Source organism: Carlito syrichta, unplaced genomic scaffold (genome assembly GCF_000164805.1).
Source record: "Carlito syrichta isolate Samal-C Ts95f unplaced genomic scaffold, Tarsius_syrichta-2.0.1 Scaffold301859, whole genome shotgun sequence".
Classification (NCBI taxonomy): domain Eukaryota; kingdom Metazoa; phylum Chordata; class Mammalia; order Primates; family Tarsiidae; genus Carlito; species Carlito syrichta.
In genome coordinates this window covers 53476-69284 of record NW_007245955.1, presented here as the reverse complement: position 1 = coordinate 69284, position 15809 = coordinate 53476, and the positions used below count along the sequence as shown (strand labels likewise).

Below are 15809 nucleotides of genomic sequence, written 5' to 3'. Positions count from 1 at the left end.
ATAATACACAATTTTATTAGAAATAATTTATGGTTTTCTTTGTGTACCCTCTCTTATTTTCCTAGAGGTAGAATTTTTGGGATCAAAGATTTGATCTTTAAGGTCCGGGTTACATGTTGCCAAACTGCTTTCTATATTTCTTAGAAAATAATAAATCCAAATTGACCTTTTATTGATCCAAATTGACCTTTTTATTCTTATTACCATTAAGAAATTCACACCTTCTTGTTTACCTTCTATTTATTCTTAGAGTGTAGTTTTCAAGATTTGTGGGTTTTTTTAAGCTGTAGTGGCCTAAAATATTAGACAGTAATTTTTAATTGTGCATAAATTGAATCCATAAGGCTATTGCAAATTCTCTCGCAATGTGCAGAAACTTTTAAGACTGCTATTCCACCAGCTCAGAGATCTTTTGTCTGCATATTATACATTGTCACTCTAACATTGGGTCAGTAAATAATGGAAAAGAGGCATTCCTGGTATCTTCCTCAGTTTAGCTAACAAATTACCATAGACTGGGTGTCTTAAACAGCAACCATTTCTCATAGTTCTGGAGTCTGGGTAGTCCGATGTCAAGGCGCCTGCAGATCCTGTGTTCGGTCACCATTCACTTTCAGATTTGTAAATGGCCATCTTGTAGCCTCACATGGTGGCGAGCAGAGATCTCCTGTCTCTGTAAGGGCACTAATCCCATTCATGAGGGCTTCACTTTCATGATCTAATTGTGTCCCAAGGGCCCCAACTCTTTTTTTATTTTTTTTTGAGTTGGAGTCTCACTCTGTCGCCCAGACTGGAGTGCAGTGGCCGCTCCCGGCCACCGACCTGCTGGGCTCCGGCGATCCTTCCTCCTCAGCCTTCCGAGTAGCCGGAATTACAGGCATGTGCTACCACGCCCGGCTGATTTTTTGATTTATTGTAGAGATGAGGTCTTGCCAAGTTGCCCCGGGCGGGTCTCGAGCCCGCGGGCTCAGGCAATCCACTCACCTCAGCCTCCCAAAGCGCGGGATTACAGGCTGAGAGCCACCGAGCCCGGCTGGGCCCCAACTCTTAATATTAACGTATTGAGGGTTAGAATGAAAACATATGAATTGGGGAGGGGGACACATTTAGTTCATGATGTGGTTTTTTTTGTTTTAACGGTAGATAAAGGTGGCTGGGCACAGTGGCTCACACTTGTAATCCCAGCACTTTGGAGGGCTGAGATGTGAGGATTGCTTGAGCTCAGGAGTTTAAGACTAGCTTGGGCAACATGGTGAGAACTCAATCTACAATATCTCAAAAAAATAAAAATAATAATAGAATTAAGAAATAAGAAATCAAAAAATTAACTGGGCATGGTGGCATGTGCCTGTAGTCCCAGCTACTTAGGAAGGCTGAGGTGGAAAAATTGCCTGAGCCAGCATGTTATGGCTGTGGTAGCTACGATCATGCCACTGCGCTCCAGCCTGGACAACAGAGTGAGACTCCAAAAAAAAGAGGAAAAAAGTTAGCTGAAGATTAAAGCTGCTGGTTAAAATAGGGTCTTTTGAATTACTTGTTATTAAATGCCTAAGTATTGAAATCAGACCAAATCTGGATGTTATCGCTCTATAACTCTGTCATCTTGAGTAGTTTGCTTGCTAAAAATCTATTTCCTCATCAAACAATACCCACCTCTTAGGATTTTAGTTAAGGATTAAAGAGACTTGTTTCTTTTTTGACATAATGCCTAGAGTGTGATATGTTTAACAAATAGTAGTTGTTGTTATCTATTTTAAATTTCAGAATATTTTATTGTGTTACTGTTGTGCAAGGCACTATGCTATGAGGAGAGGAGGGAGTAAGAGAATGATAAATAAGCTTCTTGAGGGCAGGAATGCTTGAAGAATCTGTTCATGTAATCATTTTACCATTGATCATAGGCTTCTAAACCTATAAATTGATAATATGAAACATATGTACTGAATATAGTATTTTGTTACTATAACACTCAATAGTGTACACTTTATAAAAAATTGAAGAAGCAGGAATCAGTGATTTTCTAGAAATGTCATAAAAATTATTTATGGACAAGTCTGTTGACAAACCTTAAGCATATTTAGCTTACGTGGTTTGAATTCCATTCCTAGCTCAGGTATCCACTTTAGCTTTTATCTTCACTGTTTCTTTTTCAGGAATGCTTTTGTTTTGATATAATGTTGAAATAAAAGAGAGAGAGAGAGAGAGAGAGAGAGAGAGAGTGTGTGTGTGTGTGTGTGTGTGTGTGTGTGTGTGTGTGTATGTGTCCTCAAAAATTATATTCCAATAAGAATAAATTTTTCCTAATTGCAGTAGTCCAGTTTGCTATCTGTGATTTTGCTGTAATTCTCTACTCGTTGATTCTTGCTTTTGTCTACACATTTCCTTGTAGTTCGCATCGGTAATTATTATGGATTATTTCACTAATAACCTTATGTTTGCTTTTGCTCTTAACTTTTTAGTTTATTCATTTTAAAAAATTCACTATGAAATATGTATTGAAATTCCCTCCTTCCTTGTTATGTTGGTTAATTCAATGGACCAATAAAGGCAACAGGGACCCAAATGCTTTTTTTTTTAATAGATGGGGGTCTTGTTATATTGCCTAGACTGGTTTTGAACTCCTGGCCTCAAGCAGCCCTCCCACCTCAGCATCTCAAAGTGTTGAGTTTACAGGTGTGTGCCACCATGCCTGGCCTGGCCTGTCTTTCTATTTTGTCATCTTAGCAAGGTGGCCTGCCTGCTTATACTAGCTCCCTTCAAGGTTCCAAGAAGGCTGCCACAGTTCCAGATGTCCCATGCAGAGGACCAAATCCCAAGGGAGAGATAGTTGTTTCTCATAGCTTGTGTCTTTTAAAAGAGAAAAAAAAATTATTCTTAAAAGCTCCCTAAGAAATTTTGCCTTACCTCTTATTGGTCAGAACATCATTTATTACATGCTTTTTTCCCAAAGCAGTCAAGGGAAATGGAATGACCATAGGCTTACCAAATTTTGAACAAAATTGGGGTTTGGTTGGCAAAAAAAAAAAGTTAGGGAACTAGGTATGCATAGTATAATACATCTGCCACATAAGCCATTCTAATCAGACTGCTAGATAAGTGAATTACATGAAATGAATAGAAAGTGCTTCACAAAATAACTAGTACTACATACTCTGTACATATTATAAGGTAGTTACTAGCTTGAATTCTACCTGTTCTATAACTTTTTTGACCACATATGAAAACTATTAAATAGATTCAACTTTCTCTAAGAAGTTAAGCTGTATGAGATTCTTCATCTTTTAAAAATCTGTGATTTCCAAAGCTAGTCTTTAACCAATTAGAGAGAATGTATTTTTTCAAGCGTTATGTTAAGTACTTTGTTATCAATGAAGCACCCCAGTATTATGTATGTGAATACATACAGCCTTGGAACCTTAGTATTTAGCTTTTATATATCATCCCCTTCTTGCCCCACAACCATATCATCCAAGACTCCAGTAGTAAAAATTATTATTTCTGGAATAATGAAATCACCACATGCATTATCCAGTAGCAATTTGGAGTGGACTTTGTAGGAAAAACATTTTTTTTCTTTTGGTGTTTTTATTTGCCACCGCAGTATTCTGCAGTGCCTGTGGGGGAGAGACTGATGACTCATTAGCTCAGATGGTTGCCTGTGCTGCCTTTCTGGATTTTTCCTCTTCTACCAAAGAGGTTTTTTTTTTTTTTTAATCTTTCACAAATACGAGGGGGGGGGCTATAATTTGTAACTAAAAGAATCTTATTTATAAATTGCATTTACTGTTTACCCTACTTTAAAAAAGTAGGAGTCAAAACAGCTGAGGGAAAAATTTCTATATAATCATTGAGGTGATTTTTCTGTGAATGTAGCTATTTAAACCACACTTTTCACGAAAACATGTAGTAGATATTCATTATTTTATTTTTTACATGATTGAGAACAATAGCTGTAAATTGTCTTAGGAAGGAGTTACTAAATAGCTTATAAAACTATTTTATAGCATTAAATCATGTCATAGTTTGACCCTTATAACATAGAGATTTGGGATATGATTTACTTTCAGTATAATATAACTTGCAATATAATTTGCTTATTGAACATCAGTGTTTCAGGAGGCTTTTTAAAACTTTAAAAACCTGTGCTTCTTCACTTAGAGGCACATGCATGCTTATTTTCTTTGCCCAGGCTCTAATTTCTTTGCTCTCTTGAAGCTTACCTTCTAGGAAGGATACTGACAATAAATGGGGAGATTAAGAAGAAAAATTATATCTTTCAGGTAGCTATAAGTACTATGAAGAAAAGTACTATTGGGAATGACAATGGAAGAAGGGGGGCTATTTTGTGGGAGTGCCTCTTGGGGTGGGTATATTTGGAAAGAGACATGAATAAAAAGAAGAAATGAACTCTGGAGAAAAGAACATCCCAGGCAGGGCACAGCAATTATGAAAGATCCATGTTGCTGTAGTGGAGATTGAAATTTAAATATGTTAAAATATCAAAAGTGGACAAAAATGCTCAGAATTTGACACTTTTAAAACTGATATTGTCATTGTCTTATTTTATCCTGAAAGTTGTGGTAAGAGCTGGTTTTGAGATATATTTGCAACCACTTATCTGCATATAATGAAGTAGCTAAATTATTCAAAACCATTATATTTTTCTCCTCTTACCATTGACTTAAAATTTTTTTTTAATTTTAAAGATGTGGGGTACAATTCAGGATTAGGTATACAAGTGGTCACTGTACAGGTAAAGTTTGGCTTTCCCTTTGGTCCTCACTTTGCCTGGTTTGAGATCAGGTACTCTCATTGGCTTTTTAAAAAGTAGAATCATCTTGGTTTGCTATATAAGAATATTAATCAGTGAATGCAATTTGTGGATCTGGTGATAATTTACCTAAATTATCTTTAGGTAAATTTGTGGAATTATCACTTAGGCTCCCAATTCTCTTATTAATAAGTTTGATGTCACTGTTCCTAATGTGTAACTATTGTCTTTGGCATAAATTAAATAATATATGCCTTAAAAAGAGTTTAAAACTATAGAATCATCAAAATTCCCATGGTGACTAGGATTTTCTAGGTGACTGATAAACCCACAAGATAGGTTAATCGTGGACAAACTCATCTGATTTCCTCTAATCATTGCTCATACATTTGGAGACATTCACTGTTTAGTTTTAAAGGGTACGTGTGAAAATACTTATTTTAAAAAATTCTGGGTGCAGTGGCTAATGCCTGTAATCCCAGCACTTTCAGAGATGGATGCCTGAGTCCAGGGACTTGAGAGCAGCCTTCGCTACTTTGTGAGACCTCATCTCTACAATAAATCAAAAACTTAGCTGGGTGTAGTGGTATGCAACTGTAGTTCCAATTACTTGGAAGTCTGAGATAGAAGATTTTTCATAGCCCGGCAGATTGAGGCTGGGGTAGCTGTGATCATGCCACTGCACTCCAGCCTGGGCAACAGAGTGAGACTTCGGCTCAGAGAAAAAAAATCAGAGTAAATACCATTATTCCCTCATGAGCTATATAGAATACCTTCCTGAACTGCAGCAGATTTCAACTGTCTGTAGGGAGGCTTCACTGTGTACTCTCTTGTCTCCTTGTTCACTTTTCAAGACTCAGCTTAACTACCTTGAAGTCACTCACCCTGCCCAAGTCTAGGTTAGATACCATTGCTTGATGCTCTTCTAAATCAGCCTGTACCTTGAGATAGGGTCTTGCTCTGTCACTCAGGCTGGATCACAGTCATAGTGATTGTCCTGCCTCAGCCTTTCAAGTAGCTAGGACTACAAGTGTAGCCTAGCTAATTTTTTTTTTTTTGAGTTGGAGTCTCACTCCACCGCCCAGGCTGGAGTACAATGGCATACTCACGGCCACCCCAGTGTCGACTTGCTGGGCTCCAGTGATCCTTCCATCTCAGCCTTCCAAGTAGCCGGAACTACAGGTGCGTCTACCACACCTGCCTAATTTTTGATTTACTATAGAGACGAGGTTTCACCAAGTTGCCCGAACTGGTCTTGAATCCACCCGCCTCGGCCTCCCAAAGTGCTGGGATTACAGACAGAGTCACTGAACCCAGCCAGCCTAGCTAATTTTTAAACAATTTTTTATAGAGACAGGGTTTCACTGTGTTGTTGAGGCTGGTCTCAAACTCCTGGCCTCAGGCAGTCCTCCTGCCTCAGCCTACCAAAGTGCTTGAATTACAGGCAAGAGGATTGTTTGAGCCGAGGAGTTCAAGACTAGTCTAGGCAACATAGACCTCATCTCTACAAAAGAATAAACAAATTAGCAGGCGCATGCCTATAGTGGTGCATGCCTATTGTCCCAGCTCCTCAGGAGACTGAGGTGGGAGGGTTGCCTACCCAGGAGGACTATCTATGGTGAGCCATGACAGTGCTACTGCACTCTATCCTGGGCAATGGAGCGAGACCCAAACTCAAAAAAAGAAAAACAGTAACATTAGTAGTCATCAGTATTAGTCTTCTGTTAGACATATTGTTAGGTGCCTCACAACAACCCCATTAGATTTTGCAGATGAAACAGATTCAAAAGGATGAAAGAATTTGATTTTCCCAAGGACACAGCTTATATATTCAAACTTACTCTGTCTGACTCAAAGCTGTGGTCTTTGTTTTTCAATAAAAAGAAGCATTCAAGATAGATGAAATAGTACTTTTCAGTACTTACTTATACAACATCTAGAGTATTGTTTTATATTTTGTACCATTTAAAGGAAATATTGACATCATTAAATACTTCTAGAAAAGGATGGTCTCAGGAGTGAGGGATCTGAAAAGATTATCTGAGAAGATAATTTCAGAGAGACAGTAGAGAGCACTAAAGGTAATTTGGAGAGGAAACATACTTTGTGTGGCTACAGTAGTGGGAAAAAACAGGGCTAGAGAATAGAAGTTATGAGGAAGTAGATTTAGGTTGGATTAAAGACAGGATTTCTAAAAATAGAGTGCCTTTTTCGAAATTGAGGGCCTGTTCAAATAGTATTACTGATGACAATTTGGCAAGCATTTTACATTTCACAAGGAACATTTAAACATATTTGTAATTTAATTACGACTCTAGGGTGGGTGGTAATATTATTGCTGTTTTTCCAAATGAAGATATTAAGAGATTTTGATTTGTCCAAGATACCCTATAGCATATTATTGGTAGAACTGAGTGTGATCCCAAGTCTGCTGACTCAAGATCTCATGCTGTCTCCACTTCAAAAGTCAGATGACCATGTATCATAAATGCTATAGAGGAAATACCTATATTTGAGGAGGAAGTTAGACTGTACAATTGTCAAGTTCTTCTCTTACTTTGAAAATGTTTGATTTTCTGAAAACTGAAATTTGACCTTATTTGCTTGTTCACTACTTCTTTGAAGACTTTTTCCAGCCTATTTTCTAACAAAATGTTTGTCTTTAAATTTTTTTTTTCCCCTGTATTATCTAGTAGTTTCTAGAAAATTTTGTTCTGTCTCTTTATATTCCAGTCTATTGCAAGAGCAAGTCTATACTTGCTCTTTTTTTTTTGAGTTGGAGTCTCACTCTGTCACCCAGACTAGAGTGCAGTGGCCACTCCCGGCCACTGCAGCCTCAACCTGCTGGGCTCTGGCGATCCTTCCGCCTCAGCCTTCCAAGTAGCCGGAACTACAGGCGTGCACTATCACACCCGGCTAGTTTTTGATTTATTGTAGAAGCGAGGTCTCGCCAAGTTGCCCGGGTGGGTCTCGAACCCGCAGGCTCAGGCAATCCACTTGCCTCGGCCTCCCAAAGTACTGGAATTACAGGCTGAGCCACCAAGCCTGGCCTATACTTGCTTTTATTCAATGAACTCTTATTCTGCATTTTCAGGAAACCAAAAATCCTTATAAATCAATTCCCCTTTCTTTACTTCCTCTCTTGACTGCCCTTCTTTCTATTTAGTTTTCCTCCTGAGGACATCAATTCTTTCTAATTCAATTCCATTATTTCCAATTATATGCTACCTTCATCTTTATCAACAATATCTGCTGATGGTCACTACCTTATCATCAATACCATGTCTATGTTCTTGGCACTGTTCTTTCCCCTCTGATCATATTTTGCTCACTTGTAAGACCTCCTATATTTCTGTATGGTTTGAATCTTTGTTTTCACTCTTAACTTTTTTTTATGAGACTTTATGTTTTTAGAGCTAGTTCTCAGCAATATTGAGTGGAAGGTCCAGAGATTTTCCTGTATACCCCCATCCCAATACATGCATAGCCTCCCTTATTATCAACAATACCCAACAGTGGTACATTTGTTAGAATTAATGAATCTACATTGACATATCAATATAATCTAAAGTCCATAGTTGACAGTAGGATTCATTCATTCTTTCTTTCTTTTTCTTTTTCTTCTTTTTTTTTTGAGTAGGAGTCTCACTCTGTTGCCCAGGCTGGAGTACAGTGTCACTCTCACGGCCACTGCAGTCTCAATCTGCTATGCTGAGGCAATCTTTCTGCTTCAGCCTTCCAAGTAGCTGGAACTACAGGCATGTGCCTGGCTAATTTTTTGATTCGTTGAGGAGACAAGGTCTTGCCAAGTTGCCCAGGCTGGTCTTGAACCCCTGGACTCAGGCAATCCTCTCACCTCTACCTTCCAAAGTGCTGGGATTATAGGCATGAGCCACCGCACCTGGCTAGGATTCATTCTCCTTATGCATTCAGTGGGTTTGGACAAAGTTTAATGTTCTACCGTTATAGTATCATACAGTTTCATTGTCCTAAAATCCTCTTGTGTTTTGCCTATCTATCTGTCTCTCCCCCATGACCTCCAGTAGCCTCTTATTTTTTTACTGTTTCCATGGTGTGCCTTTTTTTCTTTAATCACACATATCTTCTCTAGTAGGATTGTCCAACATCCATCTTCTGATAGCACTAACTAAGTTAATCAAACCAGAACTTCACTGTTAATTAGTTCATTGTTAATACTTCTTTCCCTTTCTTTTATATCTTGGCTAGTAGATTAGAAATTACGTTACAAAGAATATATGGTAATCCTTTGATGGCTCCAGAAAGATGAAAAACACTCTTCAGTCCTTCCTCTATTAATCCCCAAGACCGAGGGCTTGGTTTTCCTCTCTTTCTGTGTTCTTTCTATCTGGACTCAACCCATCCTCAAAACATACTTTCCGGCTATCTGTTCACTACACTTCATCCATATTGTCTACATTTCTCCTCCCAAGTTAGAATCAGTTTCTCCTCTGCTCCCAATGTGTTATTTGTACCTCAGTTGAGCTTTTAGGGCATTTTTCTTTGCTGTGCAGTTGTTTAAGGCCAACAAAAGCCCCTTTGGGTATAGTCATGTGTTTTAGTCACAACTCTTATTCCCTGTGCTTAACACAGTGCCTTTCCCTTGGCAGGAGCTCAGTAAACACTGAATACATTGAAATCTATGAGCAGTCAAGCCTTGTCTATTTCCAGAGCCTTTTCAACTTCTCATCTTTCTGCGTTTCCTCCCCCACTTTAACCTTTAAGGTAATTGAGTACCATTCTTCTCATACAGTTCTTGCTCAATCTTCAATGATTTTTCTTTTGTTCATGGGATAAAGTCCACTTGTTACCTTGGCATTCAGTTCAAGACTCACAAATTAGTCTGTATACCTTGGCATCCTAATTTCTCACCGTTGCCCTAATATAAAACCTTTTATACCAGGCTGGGTGATCACTATTCCTGAATATTTTATCTCTATTCTTTTGTTATTGCTCGCCCTTATGTCTTTGCTACCCTTTCTTTTCTAGTTTTTGCATTCTGCCTGACCTTCAAGATGTCTTCTCTAAACATTCCAATCTTTTAACTTTTAGTAAATAAGTGTATATTTCTATGAGTCTTCCTGGTTGATTTGGGTTATTATTTAGCCTTTTGTAGTTACATGGACTTAGTCTCCCTTATTAAATTGGCAATAATTATTGTTAGATCAGGAGTCAAAAATGAACTTTCTACTTTGAGATCTGTTACCAATTTTCTATTTGGACTTGGATAGTTCATTTATTGAGTTTTTCATATTATACATCTATCTATAAAACAAAAGGTTGAAATGAGTTTCTTAATTCTTCTGTGTTTTTACTAAAAAAGAAAAAAGGGAAAACACTCCCAGTTAAATTTTAAAGATAGATAAAGATTTTTTACATGTAAAATATATAATTTGTTGTGAGAAGTGCTATGGTGAAAAATAAAGCAGGAAAAAGAGGGATGGAGGATCTTTCCCTTTTAAACAGATCTGTAGAGAAGCCTCACAGAGGTGACATTTGAGTAAAGACCTGAGGAAAGTGTAGGAGCCAATGCCTGGGAGAAGAGCACTCCAGGCAAAGGGAACAACCTATACAAAGGCCCTGAGGTAGAATGTGCCTATGTTTTTGAAAAAATGGCAGAGTTCACTGTGTATATGCAAAATGATTAAGTGGAAGAGTAGTTGGAGAGCAAGTCAGAGAGGTCATTGAGGAGGGGTCTGTTTTAGGGCTGAATGAGTCATTGGAAAGACACTGTTTTTTGGGGGGTTTTTTTGAGTTGGAGTCTCACTCTGTTGCCCACTGTTTTTTTTTTTGGTTTTTTTTAGTTGGAGTCTCACTCTGTCGCCCAGACTGGAGTACAGTGGCCGCTCCCGGCCACCGCAGCCTCGACCTGCTGGGCTCCGGCAATCCTTCTGCCTCAGCCTTCCGAGTAGCTGGAATTATAGGCGCGCGCTACCACGCCCAGCTAATTTTTTGATTTATTGTAGAGATGAGGTCTTGCTGCCCAGGCGGGTCTCGAACCCACGGGCTCAGGCAATCCACTCGCCTCAGCCTCCCAAAGCACTGGGATTACAGGCTGAGCCACCAAGCCTGGCAAGACACTGTTTTTTGTTAACTCCTTGATATTTCCTATGGCATACCTTACCTAGAGATATAATTCAATTATTGTAATATGTAACCATAATGCATCCAGGAATTAGGTACTTTTAACTGAATTTCAAGAATTTTATACTATTCTTCACTTTGAAGAGGTATAATAATAACTCAAGAATACACCAAAGATGAGAGTTGACTACCTATATTGAGTCTTTTGCTAGAGTTTATAACTTAATTTTTTTTTTCTTTTACCATAGGTAAATTAACATGATGGATTTTTCCAAGCTACCCAAAATACTTGATGAAGATAAAGAAAGCACATTTGGTTACGTGCATGGAGTTTCAGGTCCTGGTAAGTAATATGTTATAATCTCAAGAGTAAGGATTCCTAACTCTGATGAATGTCTTCAAAGTATTTTAGGTAGAAATATACAAGTTTCTGTTTACCTGTATAAATCCTTTTGGTCCTTAAGAGATTTCATAGTGGCTATAAGACTTAAGTAATATTGTTATCATAAGAACTCATCTAGCATTGATTATATAGATTTGATAATTATTGAGAGGCTACTTTGCAATCTCCTTTATATTTATGTTAAGTAAATGTATGACCAGTGTTTAGAGTTTTACCTATATGTCTTAATATTTTTTGTTAAATATAAAGTTAAAAACTATGAAGTTTATAGCCTTTAATAGGTAATACCTTGCATTTAATAGGCATTCAATTTGTTTGAACTTTAATAATTGTCTTCAGAGCATGTCTCAGAAATGTCAACTTTTATTTTTTGCCTTTATACATGTTTCTGAATGGTTATTTCAGGTGTTACATAACTAGCTACCTGTGGGAAAGAAGTCTTATGGTCTGATACTGATATTGGAAACCAATTTTAAACTTTATGTTCTTTCTCCCAAAATTTGGGGTATTGCTTTTTAAATAGTAAATCTCATTCCAGTATTCATTTTATTATTGAACACTCCCACTACAAAAAGTGATTGTTTCCCTAAGTAAAACCTGCTCATTGATTTATTAACCTTAGTGCCATGGAAATTCATTTTTTCTTTTTTTTTTTTATTTTTTAAATAAACCTTATGCTTTAATCTTTTTCTTGTCTAGCCGTAGTGGAGGTGATAATATTTTTTTGGTATTTATGAAAATGAGAACTTTCAGTTACTTTTTTCTCCCCATAACTTGATGTGTGAACTTGAACTCATTGGCAAATAATAAAAAGGTTATATAATTCACTGTTTTTAATCTCTTTCGCCATGAAGAGAAACAGTTATTTCTTCAATGATCATAAGGGTCTTTAGGATAGATAGGCTAAACCCAGTAACTTTCAGAGAAAAAGCAAGAACGACATCAAAGAATTTAGGTAGAAATACCCTGCAAAATATGTAGTGAACTGCTCCTGTAACCAATTTTTAATTCTTATGTACTTAATAAGATAATAGAGAAATGACATCCTTTTTGACTTGTCAATATGATTTTAAAATGTCATTATCTCTGGCATTTCAGTGTATCTTAATTGTTCTTAAATAGTAGGTATAGAGGTAAATATTTATGGAATGAATAAATCTTCATTGTTCTAACACAGGTTAACTAAATATTAATACTTTAGTAGTTTCCACTGAATTATTACCTATTACATAGTTCTAGTCAGTTGTATCAGAAGGCTAAATATGAAAAATAGATTTAGGTCAGGCACGATGGCTCAAGTCTATAACCCCAGCACTTTGGGAAGCTGAGGCAGGAGGATTGCTTGAGTCCAGGTGTTCAAGACCAGCCTAAGCAACATTGAAAGACCCTGTCTCCACACACAAAAAATTAAAAAATTAGCAGGGTACAGTGGCACATGCCTGCTACTCTGGAGGCTGAGACAGAAGGAACCCCTGAGCCTAGAAGGTCAAGGCTGCAGTGATCTATGATCTTGCCACTGCACTCTGGCCTGGGCAACAGAGTGAAACCTCAAATTAAAAAAAAAAATTTTTTTAAAGACTTATTCTTACATATATCTAAAAATGTGGCCATCTTCTTTCCCTGCCAGAAAAGTAATTTTTGCTTGCTAGACAACATGGTCCAAAATATTAAATTCAAATACTGTTTCAGAATTTATATAAGGATTCTTAGGATGTTACCCATTGTTACCCAGTGGTGGTGACTGATTATAAACATCCTTATGGTCTATGAAAAAATTTTCATAGAAACTTTTTTTTTTTTTGGAGTTGGAGTCTCACGCCATCGCCTAGGCTAGAGAGAGTGCAGTGGCACGCTCACGGCCACTCCAGTGTTGACCTGCTGAGCTCCTGTGACCCTTCTGCCTCAGTCTTCCAAGTAGCAGGAACTACAGGCACTCACTACCACGCCTGGCTAATTTTTTTATTTATTGTAGAGACGAGGTCTCACCATGTTGCCCAGGCTGGTCTCAAACCCATGGGCTCAGGCAATCCTCTTGCCTCGACCTTGCAAAGTGCTGGGATTACAGGCTTAAGCCACCATGCCCGGCCTCATAGAAACTCTTTTGATGCATATGTAGATGCATGTGTAAGTTCTTCTAGGTAGAGCTATCATTAATTTATCAGTATTTCCATGTACCAGAATAATTTTTTTTTTTTGAGTTGGTGTCTCACTCTGTCACCCAGGCTAGAGTGCAGTGGTATGCTCACGGCCACTGCAGCCTCGACCTGCTGTGCTCCTGTGATCCTTCCGCCTCAGCCTTCCAAATAGCTGGAACCACAGGTGTGCGTCACCATGCCCAGCTAGATTTTTTATTTATTGTAGAGATGAGGTCTCGCCATGTTGCCCAGGTTGGTCTTGAACCCGTGGGCTCAGGCATTCCTCTTGCCTCAGCCTTCCAAAGTGTTGGAATTACAGGCATGAGGCACCATGCCTGGCTCAGAATAATTTTTAAAAATATGAGTATAGATTATTAGAAAGTAATAATATTTCTCTTGGTATTATCTCTCGTGGTAACAGCATAGCAGACTGATAATTTCATAGTATTCTACCATACTATGAGCTAAACCTTTTATTCTAATTTTTAGTTTAGGTGTTTTTTTTTTTGTTGGAGTTTCACTCTATTGCTCAGACTGGAGTGCAGTGAATGCTCCCAGCCACTGCAGGCTCTACCTGCTGGGCTCCGGCAATCCTTCTACCTCAGCCTTCCAAGTAGCTGGAACTACAGGCGCGCGCTGCCACGCCTGGCTAATTTTTTTGATTTATTGTAGAGATGAGGTCTCGCCAAGTTGCCCAGGCGGGTCTTGAACCCGTGGGCTCAGGCATTCCACTCACCTCAGCCTCCCAAAGCGCTGGGATTACAGGCTGACCACTGAGCCTGGCCTAATTTTTGGTTTTTAAAGTTTTATTATTATTCCAAAAATCTTCATTCTGTAAATGATAGCAACCCCCAGAATGTGCCTCAATGCTACCAGGTAAGTTTGCCATACAGAATTTCAAACATTTGAAAATAGTTTTCCTGTATGTTATATAAATAAGTAATCTTTAGTCTAACCAGTTTATCTTGTTTACTTCTTCATATCATACACTAAAACTGCATCTTTATGTGAAACTACAAGTATGTTCCATGGCAGTTTTTAAAAATCTTTCTTATGAATATGAGAGAGGCATGTTACTGCATTCATTGAATGTTTTCATTGTTTGCAACTATCCACAAATCACTAGAGTCTTAAGTTATCATAACAGTCTTTTGTTCTCTTCAGTGGTTACTGCCTGTGACATGGCAGGTGCTGCCATGTATGAGCTGGTGAGAGTGGGCCACAGCGAGTTGGTTGGAGAGATTATTCGACTGGAGGGTGACATGGCTACTATCCAAGTGTATGAAGAAACTTGTATCCTCTTTGGTTCAATTTTCTGCCACGTTCTATATATCAGAATTTAAGGATTGAAGCCAAAGGTAGAAACAACATAAACCAATGACATTAGAAGCATGAAATGCTGGTGTTATGAAGAGACCTGATTTCTACAGGAGTATATTGAGAAAGGGAGAAAGGTACTACGAAGTAGTGCTCGTATTCTAAGAAGTTGGTATCATCTTCTGAACTTTCATTCCTTTTACTGTTTCAGTAGTTTAAAAACTTCAGGGAGAATCAATTGGAATAATTCTTCAGAGGGACACATACTGTAAAAGAAAGCATAAACAGAGTAACAGTATTGATTCATGTGGTTAAAATTCTTCAATCATAATTTCAGTCAGTTTAAAATAGTGAATTGGCCAGACACAGTTCATTCCTATAATCCCAGGACATTGAGAGGCCAAGGCAAGACGATCACTTGAGCCCAGGACTTTGAGGCTGCAGTGCATTCTAGCCTAGGCAACACAGTGAGACTCTGCCTCTAAATCAAGCAATCAATCAATAATAGTAAATCTATAATTAAAGCAGTCACCACTCTTTAATGAATAACCCAGAATGACTTGTTACATTACAGCTCTAGAACTAGGAAATCTTTCTATTGTTTGGTTATTATAAATTTGGCTTTTAAGCATGATATTTATTTTCATTTTCTATGGAAAATGAAGAAATAAAGGATTAGGCCTTGTGAAGAGAAGTCACTTTTTTAGGGGCTCATTTATATCTTTTGCTTAGTAGTTCTCAAGATAGGCATTAACTATTTGGGTATTTAATAAAGATGTATTTGGTACAACTTTTTTGCCATTCTAAAACACATGCTTGCAGGTAACTAATCTCTGAAGTACTGGGTGCTAATTTAAAACAAAATCTGAAATTTAAAAAATAAAATTAGAAGTCCTTGTAGCTATGAAATCATGACTAATCAAAAATTTTTTTTTTTTTTTGAGTTGGAGTTTCACTCTGTCACCCAGACTGGAGTGCAGTGGCCGCTCCCGGCCACCGCAGCCTCGACCTGCTGGGCTCCAGTGATCCTTCCGCCTCAGCCCTCCGAGTAGCTGGAATTACAGGTGCACGCTACCACGCC

General features: G+C 38.1%; 1 protein-coding gene across 3 annotated transcripts in view; it reads left to right on the top strand.

The window, feature by feature from the left end:
• The window catches only part of ATP6V1A (ATPase H+ transporting V1 subunit A), a 59528-nt gene that overhangs the window by 13311 nt on the left and 30408 nt on the right, over positions 1-15809 (top strand). For 2 of the 3 annotated variants that reach the window (XM_008055466.2, XM_008055467.2), the window contains exons 2-3: positions 11122-11216; positions 14576-14704. In XM_008055466.2, coding sequence (XP_008053657.1) covers positions 11132-11216; positions 14576-14704 — 214 coding nt within the window. In that variant the 5' untranslated portion in view covers positions 11122-11131. Of the gene's footprint in view, positions 1-2724; positions 2729-11121; positions 11217-14575; positions 14705-15809 lie in introns of all 3 variants that reach the window. The other variant, XM_021711092.1, reaches the window with a different exon arrangement.